At 40.3% G+C, this 20,426-nt stretch overlaps 1 protein-coding gene across 5 annotated transcripts in view; it reads left to right on the top strand.

Moving 5' to 3' along the window:
* The window catches only part of rps6ka1 (ribosomal protein S6 kinase a, polypeptide 1), an 89,650-nt gene that overhangs the window by 55,855 nt on the left and 13,369 nt on the right, over nucleotides 1-20,426 (top strand). For 3 of the 5 annotated variants that reach the window (XM_088931846.1, XM_088931844.1, XM_088931848.1), the window contains 7 exons: nucleotides 3,024-3,077; nucleotides 11,668-11,784; nucleotides 14,086-14,167; nucleotides 16,547-16,627; nucleotides 17,353-17,432; nucleotides 18,099-18,205; nucleotides 19,420-19,457. In XM_088931846.1, the coding sequence (XP_088787972.1) occupies nucleotides 3,024-3,077; nucleotides 11,668-11,784; nucleotides 14,086-14,167; nucleotides 16,547-16,627; nucleotides 17,353-17,432; nucleotides 18,099-18,205; nucleotides 19,420-19,457 (559 nt within the window). Of the gene's footprint in view, nucleotides 1-3,023; nucleotides 3,078-6,976; nucleotides 7,300-11,667; nucleotides 11,785-14,085; nucleotides 14,168-16,546; nucleotides 16,628-17,352; nucleotides 17,433-18,098; nucleotides 18,206-19,419; nucleotides 19,458-20,426 lie in introns of those variants that run through there. The other 2 variants (XM_088931845.1, XM_088931847.1) reach the window with 2 other exon arrangements.

Raw genomic sequence — 20,426 nt, 5'->3', positions numbered from 1 at the left:
ATACAAAAATGAACTTGCTGGAAGGCCACTTAAAATTTGCTCCCTTATTTTCTGACCACAAAGGTTAGGCAGACAAATTTGTTTTCCAACTATTTGCCCATAAAACCTAAGAGTATGAGTGAGCATCATAAGAAAAGTATGCCTTATGGATCAGAGTACAAGAACTTAATTTCATTCCTTCTCAAACTATATGAAGAGACAATTGCTGTAGCGAAGTAGTGAAATCGGATGAAATGCAATTTTGTTGAATCTTATCCTTAAACAATGCTTAAGTGCTTGTTTAAGAGCCAGTATACTATACATTTTTCACAAACTGCTGAAAATAAGTCAGGAATGCAGCAAAAGGAGTTTAACAGAAACAGCCCTGTGTTTTATTAATTTACTCCAATCTGTTACTTACAGTAAATGTATATACAGTAATTTATGCATTCTTTATAAACTGTCTAGAGCTTACAGAGTAACCCAAGTAATGCCACTGAATCATACAGAAGGTGTTTCCACATGCATGAGGCATTTATTTATTTATGTGATGAGTGAAATTTGATAAACACTTTTTTTCTCTCAAGCACCTACAGTATGTACTGTACCTTCTAAAAGACCTCTAATTTGTAATTACAACACACTATCCTTTATATTATACATACCACAGAATCTTTATATGCTAAGAGGCATTAGAAATGCACTGAAACGTTTGTCGTTTTAAAGCCTCTCAGTAGATGTTTTCAGTTTTTGGTTTATCTGGTTTTCCTTTTTGATTGCTTCTGCTAAATGGTAACCCTCCCTCTTGTGCTGCTCTGAGGTCACTATGGAGACTCTATAGAGGTACAATGAGAATAAGGTACATACAGTAATTATCATCTTTTAAAAGATCAGTTTCACAGCTGCTTTGTTTTACATTTTGCGTGAGAGATTAACAGTTGCAGTACTGTCTGCTTTATATTGACACTGAAATGTTGTTCCATTTATAAATTAAGTAATGGAGTCTACCAGTCAGTGTGAAGCCCCAGTATTGGCTGCTGTTAGTTTCATCCAAAGAAATGACTTTTTTCTCTAACCTTGCACTTCTTTTTTTTTAATTATTCAAAAAGTACAAAAAGGCAGTAGAATCAGAATCAGCACTTTCTGGCACAAAGACAGTTTGGTCTTGTGCTTCGTATAGGACATGACACCAATGACCCTAGGCTGTTGGTTGTGGCACAGAGGACAGACATAGTTCAGGGAAAAGTGGACAGTTCATTTGTGATCCCACCACAACACAGAGGTCCAGCACTTATCCTAACTGACAGTTTACCTGCCTTAACCAGACAATAATACTGTATATTTAAGGCCTGTTCACATGGGAGCTTTTTTCATTGCTCAGCTGGGTAAGGATCTTACGGAGAACAATCTGAGCAATACACTTCCAAACAAATGAAACAAAGCATTTATTTGTGTAAACTTGAAAAGGACAAATCTAGAGAACCCCAGTCCTCCTCCCAGTCTTTGGGACATGAATACAGTCAGCTAGCGTATGTTTCAGACCAAACAACCCCACTGTGAGTACACCCTTAAATGCAAAGAGCTAACATATTTGGTTGCCATAGCAGCAAAACAAAGCAAACCATTATACAAATACATTGAAGGTTTTTTTTCCACTCAAGTAGATTAATGAAGGCGCTGTGCATTTGATATCAGCAGTGCAGTGGCTTTCACTTCCTACTTTCAGTTTTAGTGCTTTGTGTTTGCTTTGAGTACCTTGAATGTAGCAGTGGTCGAGCAGCGGTACACTGTAGTAAAATTACTCTTCATTGCCGGCTGCTTAGGCAGACCTCCTTCAAAGAGCATGTAAGGAAAGTTCTGTTAAATGCCGGTTGAGCATTGTGCTGCTATTTAAATACTGTGCACGACACCAGCCGATCTATCATAGGAGTCAGCCATCGGCCTGTTGGCACCTTGGTTCACACCCTTGTCTCACTGGACTTGGTTAAGTGACAGATGGACTTCCCACGGCAAAGGAATTTGGAAAATGTAAATTGAGGGCCACATAACCTGAAATGATTGAATATTTTCTCTTGTTGGATGGCTTGACGTTTTTTAATTTTGATCAAGAGTATGTGCTCTGGCAAGCAGGACACCGATGTGAGTCTTCTCGTGTGTGGAGCCCTCCCACTGTACACTGAGAGAGTCCTCCAGTGTGTGGACCCCCCCTGCTGTACAGTGAGAGAGTCCTCCAGTGTGTGGACCCCCCCCGCGCTGTACAGTGAGAGAGTCCTCCAGTGTGTGGAGCCCCCCGCTGTACAGTGAGAGAGTCCTCCAGTGTGTGGAGCCCCCCGCTGTACAGTGAGAGAGTCCTCCAGTGTGTGGAGCCCCCCGCTGTACAGTGAGAGAGTCCTCCAGTGTGTGGACCCCCCCTGCTGTACAGTGAGAGAGTCCTCCAGTGTACGGACCCCCCCCGCTGTACAGTGAGTGCTCTCCTGTGTAGGGCGCTGTGCAGGGGTTGTTGGGAGTAACTGTAAAAAGTCTTTGAAACAGCAGATGGCTCTGTGGTTTTCTCACTTCCTACTTATAAGATACATGATTCATTGCTTGGGGAAGGGTGTTTGCTAAAACCTTCAAAAGATCTCAAGTTTTCAGATTGAAAATTTTGCAATTTGGTTCCAGTCTTCAATCCCCCATCAATATTTTTTTATTGAATTTATTGTAAAAAGCAACCACCTGCACTTCCAAAGACAGTCTCTTCCACCTTTATTCTCACACTACCCAGTAGATTTCCATCAAATCTAAGTTAGAAGAGCTTACCTTAAAAAATTCAGCTTTGGCCATATTAAAATTGTTGGTAAGGCCTACTAGCATAAGTTACATAGAACTAACATAAAATAAAAAAAAATCTATTACATAGTTTTTACATACCTTTGCAGTTAAGTTCTGGTAGAATTAGTCATGGGTGTCTTCAAAGTGGTAGACACTATTGACCTGATCACTAAGAAAAATAATGGAGTCTGATGTACAGTATTGATACATGTCTTCTCCCAACCTTACCACAGGATAAATCAGAAATAACCTGGGTAGAGAAGGATTTTGCCAATTTAGCAGTCAAGGTAAGATCTTTATGACTATAACTGATTGCATTTTGCTTGTTTGTGTTGCTGCTTTCTTCTAATTTCTGTCACGCTGACTTGCAGATTAGATTGCAGCTTTTGTGGTAATTTTGCAGTAGTGAGCAGGGGACCAAGTAGCACAGTGTTGCAACTCTTATCTCCTAACTGCCATGTCACTAACCCAGCCAGTCCTCTGTAATCTTTCCTGCTGCTTTTTTTTTAGTTTTTCAACCAGGTCTCCAAATGTTTAGGATGACTGTTGCAAATTCCCATGACTCGTCTTAGCTTTACGCTCCCAGAGTGTCTGGAGTTCAATCACTGTCCTTTGGCGAGAGGAGAGCAGGGGGTTATTTAGACCCTGGGCCTTGGTACTGTCTGCGCTGTGCTCATCCAAGTTCTCCTGGTCAAATTTACAGATGGAAAATAAATTGGTTAACAATAAACACTGCAAAAATGTTGTGAGGAGAATAGGTCATCTGTCGTTTTAGTCCCATAACTTGAATTGATTGTAGACATGAGAGGCAGCAATAACCATCTGACTGATGGCAATGATGTGGCTGACTATCAGCCTTCTTGATGGGTGTGAGGTCCCATAGGGATAATTTAAAATAGCTAGCCAGGCCTACTTTGCATGTTTCTGGGAGATAGGAGGGGACCTGAACACAGAGGGAGAACATGCAACCGTCACGGAGACAACTGCAAAAGGCTCAAAATCTACTCTGCCCTCCTACCCCACCAGAGCTTGCCATGTTTTCAAAGCTACTCCACGTGCCTCTATCATGTACTGTAGCTGCGTTTTGCAGCTTTCCAACTCTCTTTGCTTTCATGTGCCTTTTGTGTAAAGAGTAAACCTAGCATCTACAAATATGTCATGTTTTTTCACACCTCGACTCACAGCCACAAAGCCCTTGACTACACACAGGAGAGACAGAGGCGGCGTGGGCACCTCAAAACCACTCTTAACACGTCACGGGCAGCAGTGCCTGAGAAACTGAGAAGATCTTAGAGCTTACAGCCGAAAGGAGCCCTCTCTGCCCATCTTGCTGTTAGAGAATTGATCTCAGGATCTCATCTAGGAGTTTACTGAGGTTGAAGACTTCAGTTCCTGTTGTGTGTTCTTGCAGGTCATGTGCTTAAGCCCTTGGGTGAATCAAGTTCCTCTTCTTTCTCTTAGGTTTATATGTCATTTTATGATGTGGAGAACATCAACATTCCAGAATGACTAGAAATTAGATTCCCTACTTTAAAAAAACATTTGTAATCCGTCTTTTACATAGCCCTTTCTGTCTCTTTGAGCTCGATAGTGGCTCTGGCCTCCCTTCCGACACAGCAAGGAGGCTTTCACGGAGCACATACGGGAAAGACAGATTCTGTTCGATTTCTCTGCTGATAAAAATAGCAGTGGTCTGAGGCTATGTTTGGTTTAATGCTTGTCACACTAGAAAATAGAAGATGAAGTATTTGTTCCTTTCAGTTTACTGCAAATGGGGTGTGTTGTGAATGTTTTACTGCTGTACTGTAATCTGTGTTCCAGAGTTTATTACATCAAGATGTCCATTCATCTATCCATCCAATTCAGGGTCGCAGTGCAGCCGGAGTTTATCCTAGCAAGCAACAGGCACAAGGCAGTAGACAGCCTGGATAGGACACCAGTCCATTCCAGGGCGCGCACACAGACAAACTGTAGACGCACACTCTAACACCAGGGACAATTTTCCTAGAAGCTAATCTACCAGTATGCTTTTGGATACTGGTATCCACTGTGGGAGGAAACCAGAGCACCTGAAGGAAATCCACACAAACACTGAGAGAACATACAAACATACATGCTCAGGATCTCATCTGTGAGTTTACGGAGGTTGAAAAGACTTATGTTGCTGTGGTGTGTTCTCATAGGTCAGCTGATCTCATAAACAGCAAAGCTGGTTGAGTACATAGAGTATTTTAGGTATTTTGTATTTTGAGAATGTTTTGTATCCTTGTTGAGATTCCTTCATCTCATCTGACTGAACCTCTCTGAAGATAGTTGTTGACTCCAGAAGCCCTGAAGTTCCTGGTTCCTTTAGAGAAGTGTGATGTAATCTGTTGATTATTTTGCAAAGCTTTACTATGATCACTGTGTGGTCCTCTTTGCCTTATACAGCATGTTTAGAAAGGTAGCTGATTAGCAAGACTGTGTCTTACTGCAGTGGAATTTGGTGCATGCACAAATGGGACCATCACAATGAAAACGTACATCACTCAATGCCACTGCACCTTTGTGTCCTAGAAACTGACTCTCTGCCCTCTGGTGGATGTGAGTTATATTGCCCTTGAACGTGTATTGTTGCTGTCCCCTGGAATGTGTTTGCTATTGTCCAGTTTGTATGTGTACCCAAACCCAAAGATTCAGGTGCTCCAGTAACTCGACAGACTTCATAGTCAACCTGTACAAAGCTGGTTATTTACAAGCATTGAGTTCCTACACTGTGATTCTGTGATTTTTTTTTTGGGGGGGGGTCAGCCTGCGCTGACACTTGCCAGTGAAAAAGCTACGAAGCTGTGTCTCAGTCCTGTAGAAAACTAGGTGCTACAGCTGGCGGGAGGTGCATTATGATTCAAATTGTTAGCCTCAGTGAAGTAAAAAACACTTTTTAGGACAATTTGTCACAGCTGTAAAAAAAAACAACATTTTATTGAATGTTGCATTTCAACAAACTGAATTAGTGGGAATTCGTGGTGCCTTTTTTAAGATCAAATGTAAAGTGGTATTTTTTAAATCTGTGCTTACCTTGTGCTGATTTAGAGGAGTCAATTTCCTGCTGAGCAAGTTGGTTTTTTTATTTAATTTTCCAAAAGGCGCAAACATGCACTCTAGTCGAGTTCCACAGTTTGAAATACTGAATTTGTGTATTTAGGTGAAGACCAGGTAGATACTTTCTAGTTATCAAGCTATCTCTTTATTAGTTAGGACTGTAACCAGCAGGCTTTCTGAATACTTCCCAGTGTGCCTTTATGCCTTTTTTTCGAGAAACTAAAGCTGATTCTGTTTTGGAAAAGAAAATGTTTTTTAATTGATGTGAGAATTGGTTGTTTCTTGAAAGAGTCCAGGGTAGCAGGTTCATCCTCATGGCTGGGCACCTTGTCACAGACTCCCACAAGCCTAGATTTTGCGTTTTAGGTCATTGTGTTTTGAGCAATTGCAGCCGTGCAAAGACAGCATTTTTGTAACAGGATGTGAAAGTCCAGCACTCCCTTGGTAGCAAAGACAGGCTCATCTGTTTCCCGTTTCAGATCGGATCTGTTAGACTGTGTCTTTCTCACAGACCACCTGCTCAAAAACTGCAGAGGTGTCTTGAATTGAGGATCATGCTCGACCTTTGCTCTTCCTTTTTATGTGGAGTAACCTCTGTCTAGCTCTCTTGCATGGCTGTTTTATCCAGTTAAACCTTTTTTTTATCTGTACATAGTTAAACATATACTGATTTTTCAATTGCATTTTGTTCAGTTTAAGAGGTCAAGCTCACCCGTAAGAAGTGGTTTGAAGTGGAGGACAGTGTTTAGTTTCAATTCAAAGCATTCATTTCACAGGAAAGAGGAAGAAGAGTTATTATTGACTATTAAAACTAGCCCTCTGTTGAGCAGTATTTACAGTCAGGGAGTTACCTGCTATTACTCTGTGGTAAGAGGGATGGGAGGCAGCGATCGTGAAGATGTGTATCGATACAAACAATGTTTCTAATGTTTTTAATACTGGCGGAAGTGGCTCACAGTGCTGCACATACTGACTTGCCAAGTTCTTTGGGACACTGACTTGCAGGTTGGCTGGTGTTATTATTTAGGTCGGGGCTACACCACCTGCTTCCTTCCTGCACTGTACAGAGAAGCAGAACAAAAGCAACAACCCAAAAAAAATTAAAGAGACAGACTGAAAGAGAGAAAAAAGAAAACCTCACTTGCTCGCTCGCTCGCTCGCTTGCTCGCCTGCTCGCCTGCCCGGTCTGTCTGCCCTGCTGCGCGCGGATCTGGGGGGTCTCTCTCTGCCCGGGGATGATAGCCGGGGCCGCGGCGGGGGCAGCTCCAGGGCTGTTGGGGTGACATGGAGAAAGAGAAGAGGAAGTTCAAGGTCAGCAGGTTCCTCACACTCTACCTGTTCAAGAAGCATCAGACCAAGGCTCTGAGCAGCACACAGGAGCCCGTGAGCACCTCTGCAGCACCCACGGACGCAAACAAGTGGAACCCGGTTAGTACCCTTCTGATCACTGGACCTGACTACAGGTTACGCCACATGGTCTTTGAAAGAGTCTGATTTAGGCAGCAGCGTTCTGGGGAGAGAGTGTTTCATACAGTGCAGTGAAAGTTTGTAACCAGGTGGCTGGAAGAAGGATTTACCATTCCTGGTATCGAAGGCATTTTCTTTTTCTTGGTCCTCTTTGTCTACCAGTTGGGTTTAAGTTTAGTTTGAGTTTTTTTGCAGCTCTACCCTTTATGTTTTCAAATTTGTACTCTTCTGATTTTGACTGGAGGGCTTTAGAATGTCCTGGAAGCTGCTTAAAGGAATTGTGCAGATGTGTGTAAGATTGAAAAAAGGAAGGAATCCACATTTAGTTGTGCACTGTGGTGTCTTGGCATTATACTAACCGGAATTGGATCTGTATTGTTCAGGAGTGTTATTGCTTAGGTTTCAATTCAGTGCAAGTCGCTCTTTTGTGTGCGAGAATGCAGCACAGTATGCTGGCAATCTGAAGTCTGTATTAATATATGCTCATGTATACAGTATGTATGTTTTTCAGTTTATTGACAAGCTCTAAAATAATGGTTTAAAGGAGCTACCACTATGCGTTTTTCATCTCGTTACATTTACAGCTGTGACCTCATAAAGTCAGGGTTACTGTATGTGCAAAAGCAAATTTAGCCTGATGCAAAAAAAAAACATGCTTCAGAAATAACCTCCGATTGTGAGAGAGCAGGTTCAGTGCTGTTAAACGGTCAGCTTATCCCAAACTTACAGATCAAAAGCTTGTTTCAATAGCATCAGATAAAAAGAAACAGTGGCTTAACTCGATCACCATGTAGATTTTCCTGTTGTGTGTTTTGGTTAGAGAGGAGCTGTGCTCTGCATGCTGCTTGCTAGTCTGGGGTCCTTACCGTCACAGCCTCTGCTACAGTATGTCACATGGGAGCTTTTAAAGAGAAAGGCTTACTCCTTGAAGAACTGCTTGCTGCACACAACCTCAGGCGGTCACACAGGTGTTAGCTCACTGCTTTTGCAAGCTTAATAATTTTCAGGCAGGAAATATGATTGTATGCCTCCAAACGTCATTGTGTACCCTGTTAAATTGTCACACAAAGCTAATTATTTTTATCAGTTTGTGCTGCTTGTTCTTTCTGTATCTTTAGATGTATGTGAGTTAAAATTACACAAACTAATGAGTTTTAGTTTTAGGAGTATGATTAGCCAGAATTCACTATTATTGTCCCATCGTGTTTTTCAGTACTTGTTCACTAATTGTTATGCTTGTTTCCGGATTTTTTTGTTTTATGTTAACTTTCTACCAATATCGACATGATTTTGATCTTTTCCCTAGATACAGGATTCTGTACCTAGTTATTTCTGTAACATTGATTTTGAAATTCTCAGATACTTTTCCTCAGGAAGCACTCTAGCACTGCTGCATCAACCATTTCCTCTCTGAGCAACAGGGCCTTCTGTTGGCTGTAGTCACTGTGTGCAATATTCTGACTGTAGGTTTTTGGTTTCATCATTGTAATTGTTCTGTTGTTAATTTTAATATGGCCTCACCATTTCCAGAACTGATACTGGAACTACAGAAGCCAGCAGATTGTCAGGGCCTGTAGTCCATCTTCACCAGTGTAAACAGGGAGAGAAAATATGAGGCCTTAAAATAAGAAGCTGGACAATGAACAGTGGAATTTCCAATGGAATTCTTAGACAACGGAATTTCACTGTTAGCAATAATAATACAACTGCTAATGACAAATGACAAAATAACACAATTCCCAGCAGCAACATTAAAAGGCTGCAATGCTGCTGATTCTAGCAGCGATGTACCCTAATTGGAAATGTTGTTGCAAATTGCTGTGCATAGTCTCCACACGTTGTTCTAGGTACTGTACATGTTTGGATACTATAGAAACCAGAAGCTAAGCAAGGTTTGGCCTGGTAAGGTCTATGATGGTAGGTGGTGAACTTCCCTCTCCCTATGCTGTCTTTTAGTTTGAGATTAAACAGAGTTCTTGACCACTTGGTCATCAGACCAATATCGAGGTACTTGAATAGTGCTGTGTTCATTCTCATTTTGCAAATGTCACTTTGGTCTGCCTACAGTACATGTCTCTGTGAATAGATATTGACAAATACATTCTGACTTCTCAATGGGAGTTGTGACCCCCACTGTGGAGTGGGACTCCTGGTGCAGAATGGATGCTGTTTGTCTCCCATATGGGATCTGCAAATGGAGGATAAAGTGGATTAGAAAGAGGCAATCACTTGTTGTAGTAATACTTTGAGGCTTTATGAGACTTGAATGAGGTTAAAAAAGCACTCCTAAAATACTACACAACACATAAGATGCATAAACCCTAAAACTGTTTGTGCACATCACGTGACAAGACCACAATTATTAGCAATTATTTGTAATGTACTGTATTACAATGCCACACTGTACTGTACATCTACAAACCAAAAGATAATCTCCAGGCAGAGGGAAATCAAATGAAAATGGTGGAAGACACCTTGAAGGACTTGAGACCGAAGAGGGACTTTCTGTAGATGCAGCTCAGTAACAGTGATCCTCCTGTGTGTACAGTATGCAAAATTTTATTTTGCTATGTGGTTCTTATGCGTTATATTGTATTGTTTTTATGAGGGAGTTATGGTGGTGTTTTTCTAACATTAGTCAAGCAAAGCATGGCCGTGGTTATTAAGGCATCTCATTTGTAACTTGCCTTTCATATGACAGCAGTTTGATCCACTCCTGGTTTTCACAAGATGTGGACCCACGATCAGAAGCCAGCACCAGGGTTTTTATGTTTTGGCTTATGTCAGTTAATAAATGTCTTATTCATAGGTATTTGAACTTGGTTTATAAATGGTCCTTTTCCCACATTTATAATAGTAGCAGTTGTACTGTCTGGTGCTCTTCCCGTGTTGATGCTTCAGGCTGTCTTGCATTGCATAGGGTAAGCATAGTCACCCTTTGCACCTGGGCTTTGAACCTTCCAATAAGTCAAGTACTGAATTGATTCTTAATTGCTTAATTAACCCAGGGGCTGCAGACCCTATCAATAATTTGGGCATATTTCAAGACCTTTGATCCCAATGCTGAACAGCAGCAGATTCTGCTGTTCATATGTTGTGCTTGAGCAGTCAAGTAGCTTTTAAAAGATAGATCTTCCTTCTTCCAAAGTCAGGGCTGGTTGTTTATGAGCCCCCTTCCACTGTGGACCTGAGGGGCTTCAGTTTTTCTTCTTTCCCTTTTATTTCCGTTTACCTGTGCTTGCATCTGTCACTGTTTAACTAAAATTGGTAATTCTGTATACATGTCTAACTTTACTACCTGATTACCAACCTTGAGGCAAGTGAAGAGTTAATGATTCCTAGTAACCTTTAAGAAAGACTTGACACCCCAGTGGTTTCTGAGTGCCGAAGCTCTTTCTGGGTACTTGGATATCTCTGCTTGTTGTTTGGAGCATCAAGTTGATAATCAGCGTCCTCTTCCTCTGGAAAGAGTTATCAGACTGTGTACCTCACCTTCACTGCGAGACCACAACTCCAGGCTCAGTAATCAGTTCTTTTCAATGTTTGTTTTTTCCTGAACACTGTGATAAAATCAATTTGTTTTCACGTCTCTTAGTAGTAATAGTGGTAATGATGTGGTAAAGAAGAGATTTCAGAAAATGAACGTATTAATAAAAATCAATTAAAAACTTGATTTGAACGTGAATGTTTGGCTAAAAATATGCAGGTTGAGGTTGCTTTAATTTTAGGATTAATCTGGAAAAAGAAAAAGTTAAATTACTGACAGTAATCAGTTCAAATGGAGAAGGTGCCTTATCCCCGAACGGGCCAAGAAAGTGATCTACACTTGTGAGGGCTGACCTAAAAATGTTCAACTTTAGAGGTGAGCATTTTGTTGTGGCATTTTGTGCAAAAACTGAAAACTGAAACTGAAAAAAGCTGCAAGCCTGCTGTCAACTCATTCAGCACAAGTTACTCAGGGCCTAGCGAGTGTCACCACTTAAAGAGACCTACTTAATGTTCATTATGTCCAAACTGTGCTCCTGAATTAAAAATGCTGTCCGTTATTACTTCAATCACTCGGGAGGGCACCCATTTTGTTGTGATGCAGCTTCAGCAGAAGAGGTCAGAAGATGTTTGCTTGATATTCATTTTTCAATCCTGTCCGCTTTCCCTGAGAAAAGATGGAGTTAAAAGCTTGGTTTATCCTCCTTTTTGGCTTTGCTTTTACTGCTTCAAGTGTCCCTGAAATTCTTGGCTTGTTGTGAAGAGAGCTGGGGAGCTGCAGGAGCCCTGGAGTGTCGCACACCCCAGTCCTTCCCTTTCTGACAGAGCTGTCTTTCCTTTCAGGAGGACGATGTTATCAAGGAGATCAACATCACGCACCATGTCAAGGAGGGCTCAGAGAAGGCGGATCCCTCCCAGTTTGAGCTGCTTAAAGTCCTGGGGCAGGGCTCCTTTGGGAAGGTAGGTGTCCCAGCAGGGAATTAAAAACGCACATTAAACAGGTGTCCTCTGGGTGGAAAACGCCACTTACTGCCTTTCCCTCTGGCTTTCTTTAGCAACTTTAAGACACTGGTTTTAACTAGATCAGAGGTTCTTACTGTACAACATGGAATGAAAGGGGAAATGGTTTGTATAACAATTTCCCTCCATACAACATACCTGTGAGAACTTTTAGAAAGGGGTAGGAATTCATACTATATGCTGAGAACATTTCATTATCTTTTATAGCTTCCTTCTCTGAATATAGATAGAAAAACACCAAATGTACAAAAACTCTGCAGTCACGACTCAAATTGGAATTTCAGTACCCTGAACAATTCCAAAATACAGTGTTCTGGAAATAATAATAGCTATTAGTTTAACCTGGTATTTTTTCTGTGTATCGTCTTGGAGATTGAATGCAAAGACTTGGGTTTCTTTCACTGTCCACCCCTTAATGGAAAAAAGAAATTGGGTTATGAGATCACAGCTTTATTGTTATAAAGGAGCTCTGAGGTCTGTGTGAAAGGAGCTTTGTTGTCTTGTCACGGGCCTGCGTATCAGGTGGAGGTGTGCATCATAATGTGAAGCACGGCATTAAATGATCTACTAAAGAGCTGGGGTGTCATTATTTGTGCATTTATGCAAATCGGCATCAACTGCAGCCAAGGAACCAGAGCACTTATCTTTCAAACTGACATGAAATTGGTTTAAAAAATGAATCCATGCAGAATTAAGGGATTTGAATGATTCTTTCTTTAGCCTTGCTCTTAATTTCATGCCTTAATTAAGCGAGAGAAGACAATTTTGGATTTATCTTTTCACGGCTTTAGTGCCACTGCTCGGTTTCCCAGCTGAAAAGCATTCAGCATCACATTAGAGTCTCTTGGCCTCTGTCCTCAGTAACAGCAAGAGTAGCATGCTTTATTTTATCAACATAGACTAAAAACCTCAAGGTGCTTTGCAGGTGCAGCTGCCAGCACGCAACACTTTAGATCAAAAAAGACCATTTTCAGCAACCTTTAACAACCCAGCTAGAATACGGTTTCGCCCTTTTCTTAAAGTGTCATCTCGTTTTCAGACGTTTTCTTCTCTCCTTTTTTGAAACATCCCATTACAATTAATGGGATTTCCCAAGACTGTTCGTTTAGCATTGAGAACGAAAAGGGTTAATCGCCTCTACAGACCTAATATCCCACTACATCTGGAGCACAATGGTACTGTACCTCCAGCACTGTAGCATTAAGCAAACAGGAAGTTTATGTTTTCCCAGAGATGGGACGCTAGTCCTTTTAGCTTTAAACTTCTACAGTCAAAGCTACATTCCACCCTACTGTACCTTCCTATATTCAGTGAAGTTACAGTATCTAATAATGGAAAGCTTTTTAGATATCAAGGATGATGTACAGTACATAGAGCAAGGTGTAAAAATTATCTAGTCCAGTTTTAGTTATTTGCCATATTTTCTGTTCTCAATCTGAATTCATAGCATTTTTGGTGTAGTAAATTTGGATTTTACCAGAGGCATGTTCCATTTGGAAAATACTAGAATTGTTGTGCTCTTGAAAGCAAGAGCAACAAGTCCCATATCAGAACCTAAATTCCAAGAACTGTTCTTCTAATTTGGAGACTACCTGAGATATTTTTTCAGGTGTAGAATTCCAAGTACAAAGGATTTCAAAAGATATTTTATATTTAATTTTCAAAAGGTAATTTGACAAGCCCTGAGCTCTTTTAAAACCCATCCATTATTTGAGAATGCAAACTAACTTACAGATTAGTTTTTAAAACAGTTATTTTTCAAGAACTGCTTATTCATTAACGTTAACTTATAGAAGATTTAGTAGTTTTTAATGGATGTGTTATTACCAAAGCAAGCCTAGGATCTAGGCTTAGATCTATTTAGGTTAATCAGATGTGGAAACTGAGAGAAAGATTGAAAGAAAACCTCCTAAAAAAGTAACCTCCATGTGGTCTGCTCTTTGGAAGAGATGTATAATCAAGACCTTGTTAATGACTTTACACCAGCTGGAGCTAGCACCACAGTTAAGGGAAAGTCAGTCATGTCCTGAATAGAGCCAGATCAGAATAGAACCATATTCCAATACACATGGCTTCCATATTCCTAAACAGCACAGTGAAATTGTATACAATGTTGTCCCACCAGCCATTATATTTTGAGAGTCATTGGGAAGTGTTTTTTTAGGAAAGAACTGTATATTCAGCGTAAGAGGAACATGCTTTATGAATACGGTCCTATGTCTGCTTCTGTTTTTCGTTCAGGTGTTTCTAGTCCGCAAAATCACACCTCCTGACGACAACCAACTATACGCCATGAAGGTCCTGAAGAAGGCCACTCTAAAAGGTAATCAGAGCAGCAGCATCACACCTTGTTGGGATGAGTATTTCTGCTACTTCGAACTGGTGTCTCTGAACTGCAAGGCCTGGGTTTTAACAGTGGTTTTGTTTGTCAGGTTTGAATTGCTGTTCTAATCTGGGAAATCCACAGTATTGCGTTTTAATTAATGGTCCTTAAACATCAGCTCAGCCAGAGCTACCCAACTCATGATTCAGATTCTATCTGGTGCAATAGCACTATAGGACAATAGCAATATGTTCTAGACTAGAGATGCACTGCATTCATCTTTTGCAGTTGCCACTGGAATGGACTGTTTCAGTTGTCATTAAAGTGACAAGATTTTCTTGGTTTTCGTAATTACAAAATGTTGCACAGAATTGTCTGCAGAACAGCAGGTTTGATTTTATATAGGAGCAGTATGCTTTCCAAATGTTTTGAATGGTCATGGGCTGATGCCTCTGTAGTACAGTATCTGAAAAAGTCTGGAACATCCTTAGTACTGGTTTGCTGATGGAGCTCTGGCACTGACATGTTAAAGATCTTAACAAGCTCTTTTTATGGTTTCTCAGCAAACTCAACGTGTTTTCTATTATAGTACTTAAACATGTATTGTTCTTCATATTAAACTGTGAAGGAGATGGATTGCTAAGTCTATAATTTTACAGTACTTTATAAATCAGTTTGTTGAATGTATGTCCTAAAGGGGGTTTCAGATGCTCAGAATTGGTGCTATCTCATCCTGAAATCTGTTTGAACAAGCACTCATCAGGAAATTACATATTGACAATTTTTTTAACTTTGAGTTCCCCAGCTCCACATAAGTACTGATGTGGTCATTTTTTATATTTTATATAAATTCTACAGGAGGAATGCCTGTCTGTACAGAAACATTGATTGCACTTCTGACATAGTAAATGTTTTTACTGTAGATCACAAAATTACACCAAAATGAGAGAACTTTCAAGTGCAACTAAGCCCTGACTGGTGTCTTCCATCCAGCTCTTACCAAGTGGCAAGTTTTCTTTTTCCAAGTTGAAATATAATGTATACAGTAAAATCTCAGGGTTACAAATGCACTATAAAATGATGTATTTTGCTGCAGTTTACATGATTAAAAACCCTTCACTCCTCCCAAATTTCATTTGTATGTTTTTCACTCAACCTCTTTTGTGAGTTCAAGCTCTAGCACTGTTTTTGCAGGAAGTGGCTGTTTTTGTTTTTCAAGAGCTACGGTGCATCACAGTTTCTTCTAAGAACAGCCGAAAACATTTTGTGTTCACAGGGCTGCCTCTTTGTTGCCCCCAGACCCCACCCCAACTCCTCACCCCTTCAGTAAAATAGAGAGGTCTCGCTATTTACCCCTCCCTCTTAAAACCACAGGGGAGTACATAAACAAGTGTGAACTCTCGTATTAATTGGAACACTCTGTAGGTTTAAAATTCTTCCATTATAAATACCTGTGACCTGTACAAGCATCTGCGCCAGGCCCTGCTTGTCACATGCGAACAGGGAACAGGTTATCAGATGCATTTGTTTTGGTGCCTGCTCCTTCATGTGCTTTGTGTTTTGTCCCAGGTATATTCTGTTTTCTGTGTGTCTGGGCTCTGTTTGTTAAATGTTGCTTTATAGTCGGAGTCCTCAATATGATAATTCATGTTCTTTTTAACACTAATATGGACTGTTGCATAAAGTTTATGGCCAGTAGAAAAAGTATAATCTATGAATCTGGGTTTCTGGGCTGGCAGGGCTGTGGAATCATGTCTAAAGACAGTAGACTGCAGAATGGAGGTGGACACAGGCCAGAATTAGACTCCCATAGAGCCAGATGGGAATCGTGTGCCACTTAAAAAAATGATTTTCAGCCACATTCAGGGTGCAAACTGTGCAGTTTTCTTGTGCAGTGATTAACTGCTTTGTGTGCTTTATTACTGTACACAGAAATATATTTTTCCATTGAACTTGAATCATTGTAGAGGAATCATTATTTAATTAATACATCCCATACATCTTCCTTGAAAAAGGTATAAATCTGATTTTATTAACAGTATCTAAGAAAACAATACATGCACACCTTGTCACCTGACAAAGTATTCAAAATACATACAACATACAGTACTTTCAGAATAGGACTTCTAAATCCAATCTTCTGTAAATAGTCGTTCAACACTGAAAACCTTTTTTCTATCAAAGGACGTATTCCTAAACAATATCAGCACTTATTCCTTTTGATTTACATGGCAATATGACTTTGGGCCATAAAGGTAAAATAATTCAGGCCATTAATCTAGAAATCTTCAAGACCAGAATTGGATCCCACTGTTTGTGACTCAAGGACCACTAAAACAACAGTGAATTTCTAACATATCTGTCTGCTCCTTCCTCCAGTGCGAGACCGAGTGAGGACAAAAATGGAGAGGGACATTCTTGCTGATGTGAACCATCCTTTTGTTGTGAAGTTGCACTATGGTGAGCTTTCAGGAGGCACAAGGGTGTGCCTGCAAATCTATTTTTTTTGCTCTTTTTTGGTCTCGGACAGTGAATATGATATTTTGGTCTCTAAAGGGTACTTTTAAAATCACAGGCTGGTTTTATTTTGAGGCACATTCAAATGTACAGCATATTAAATGTTTTTTTTTAACCTATAGCATTTAAATTCAGATGATGTTTCAAAACACATAAAGCCTCCAGTTATCTGAAAAATCAAATTGCACAGCTGCTGCTGTGAAGGCGATTATAAATAACCCAAACTCAATAAGCAGATAACACGTCTGCATACCAGCAAGCAAGAAGCTGCTTGCACGAAAAATGTGAAATTTAATTTTAGACTGCCTTGGTCAGAGATCTTAACAAAAATGTATTGTAGGTGCAAAATTTGTGTATGATGATTGTCGGTATATACAGTGGACCTCAATGACAGAGTAGAAAGAGATTTCATCTGCTATTATCCAGAGTGGTATTCCCATGGTCTAGTCTAGTGAAGCATAGTGACAGCCTGGAGAGCCCTTGGTGTGAAAAACTCCATTAAGACCAATGTCTGAGTATGAAAATGCTGTCATTCACCAGAGTAGACTTGCATACAGTAAATGAAACATTAGGAGCAGAGGACTCCAGAGACAGTGTCCTGTTGCTTGGTTTGCTGTGTGTACCTGTTTGCAAGATGCTGACATGTTGTTCTCTCGTTTTCCCGGTAGCTTTCCAGACTGAGGGGAAGCTCTATCTAATTTTAGATTTTCTCCGCGGAGGGGATCTCTTCACCAGGCTGTCGAAAGAGGTATTTCGGGGTCCGAAGCGCTTGTAGCACCCTCACAGTTTTCTCATGTAGGAAAGGCTGCTCATTTATTTTTTTTTTAATTTGCTTTTTACTTAATTTCACCAGGTAAGCGAATAGGGGTCAGGTTCTTGTGTAAGTGATGATCTACATAGAGCACGTATGAAACGGATTGGAGGATTGTGAGCCAAGGGGGTAGCCTGCAATCCAGAGTAGTACTTGCTGTTCCACTCTGCTGTCTAATCCTCTGCTAGTTTTGGGGTCATAAGAAAAATGAGTTTTTTTCCATCAACAGCATCATGTATGCTTTTGCTTGGCATGATATATTTGAATGAATATTTTGAATGATAGTGTACTTTATTTAACATGGCGTAAGAGACGGAGGTCTTCAGCAATCACTTGGGCTCCATGTTCATTGATTTTAAAAAAATGAAATGAAATCTCTGTTAAAGCATGTGTATATTTTTTTAAGTTGAGGAGAATGTGGCTATAGTGAAAAGGAATTTCGGGTTTGAATGTCCTGGCTGGTTTTAAATGCACTGGGAAGAATTTATTGTTATATCCGTTCTTCTTTAGGCTCTTTAATCATTGAGCTTCAGATTTTCTTGTGGGGAATTTTCCCTGTAGGGGGATGTATTCCAAACATCTTGGTTGGGCTTTCTCTTTCAGGTGATGTTTACTGAGGAGGATGTGAAGTTTTACCTGGCTGAGCTTGCACTGGGCCTAGACCACCTGCACAGCCTCGGCATCATCTACAGAGACCTCAAACCAGAAAAGTACATTCTCTCTTTTCATGATGTTGTCCAGTGATGCCTTGTAGTCGAATGGGATCACCCTTATTTATCAAAGGGATGCCTGCTAATTACACCACTGCTAACTGCCATTCTGCTACGCAAAACACTCCTGTATATGATCTTCTCAAGCACATCTCAGCTGTCACTTCCCAGTTCACCTCAAGCTTTATTACCCGCTGGGGGAAAAGTATTTAACATCAGATTCCAATTACACACAAAAAAAAAGGAAGACAAACATTACCAACAGAGACGATGTTACCGTGGTGTTACAGGAGATGAGCGAATTACTTTACATTGTTTGCAAGAGATATTGCATGGGATTGCCGGTAGAGGTGTGATAATGAGGTTTCACCTTGAGTGGGAGTGCATCCTGTCTCAAAACTGCTGGAATAGTATTTGCAGATCATATCTGACATCACGTCTGCTTGTGATTGTGGGGAGGGAAGATGAAAATGGTTTAGTGAACAAAGGAGCATAAAATGCAGTCTAAACAAAGTTCTAAAGGAGAAAGTTTCATTTGCATGGGGAGAAGTCTTAATATTTGTAAGCAAGTGCTTTGAAATCCACTTAGAGTCTATATTTTGTTTTGCTGGGATTTTTTAAAGTTATCTTTAAGCCAGAGGAAGTGGTCAAGTGGTGATTGACTATGCTATGACGTATATTCGATTGTAGATTAGCCTTTTTGATTTGCTAGGCATTTCTGTGCATTGTATAGCAATGCCATACCGTAAAAGAGGCCTGAAGCTGCTGGATAATATTGATCCAAGGGTCACATGTAGTCATTCCCTGGAGAGACATCACGACACAAGTGGAGGTGCAAAAACTTTATGCTCCATATTTGGGTATAGATGCGGTGAACAGTTGATGACTAAGTTGAAGGAGGTTGTGATAGAGTGGTATTCACTATGCTTTACTCTGGTTTAGCAAAGCATAGTGACATACTGTACAGTATATTGCCATCTATCAATATTCCTTAAAGACCACAGGCACACTGCTTCAACAAGCTGGTTGGATGGATTGTTCCACATTCCCACCACGCTTTCGTTTTCTCAGTGTAAAATGCAAACTCTTAGCTTCCATCTGTGTTGTCAGGTCCTGGTTTCGTCGCTGGTTCTGAAGTCCACGTAATATGAGTGATGCTTAACAATTGCAGCATGAATCCTGTTCCTAAGCAGTGTTTCCTCTGTTTGTTTCAGCATCCTCTTGGATGAAGAAGGACACATTAAGCTCACAGGTAAGGAGCTGGAAATGGTTTCCATGCAGTATGTGATCTGTAAGTGTAATTTAATTTTTGTTTTGTTTTCTGTACAGTATATTCCAAGAACATGTGCATTTTTTACTTATCTGCGTTTTATATTTTTCTTAACCATTTCAGTGAGCTATGTTAATTAATTTTATCAGTTGTTTATAATGTTGCTGGTTGATTTATGTGATGACAGTAAGATACCTGAAGCAAATCAAATGGTTGTTCCAGAACAGTTTTAAGATTTTGTTGCTGGCTAATGTTACATTTCTTAACCATTACCTCAGAATACTCCAGAATTTCAGCGACCATCTATAAAATAATATGAAGTCAGTTTTAAATGAACCATCCATCTGCTTCTTGAAGGAAGCAAGGATATCAACTATCGAACAGCATGGCTGAGTAGCTTGTTCTTGACTCCCACAACCTTTTGCCTCCTGTTCTAATTTTTAAAAGCACGTATCCATCGTTTTCACTTGTGTCCTCTCTGGTTTGTGTTTCATTGACTCTGAACAAGTTCAGTGGATTAAATTTGTCATTTCCTTTGAGGATTTTGAATACTTATGTCAGGTCTCTTCATAGCCTTTGCTGTTCAGGACTAAAAGTTTTCTGTCACCCTGTAATGGTAGGACATTCCTTTGACCCTAGAATGTCTCTGGGTAGACCAGGTCCACATTATCCAGTAGGCACAGTAGACACAGTGTATTGTCTGTTGTACGCTGTGTGCTGTGTCTAAGGCCTACGAAAACTAAAGGAACTGTAAAGAAATTTTGTCTGTTTTTTGTTTGTATGATAAAAATGGTCTGCTCTTGAATATATACTGTATATAGCTAGAGTAGGCTATCCGGAAAAAAAAATTCAAGATCATTTTCAAAATCACCCCTCTAGCCATAGTGACTACACCCGTAAAAATGCCTCCACCACAGGGCTTTAGGAAACAGGAGTGCCCAGGACCTACAA

The sequence above is a fragment of the Atractosteus spatula genome, chromosome 14 (assembly GCF_055471065.1).
Source record: "Atractosteus spatula isolate fAtrSpa1 chromosome 14, fAtrSpa1.hap1, whole genome shotgun sequence".
Classification (NCBI taxonomy): Eukaryota; Metazoa; Chordata; class Actinopteri; order Semionotiformes; family Lepisosteidae; genus Atractosteus; species Atractosteus spatula.
Note: the sequence above shows the minus strand (reverse complement) of the source record. Positions and strands in the feature narration are given on the sequence as shown.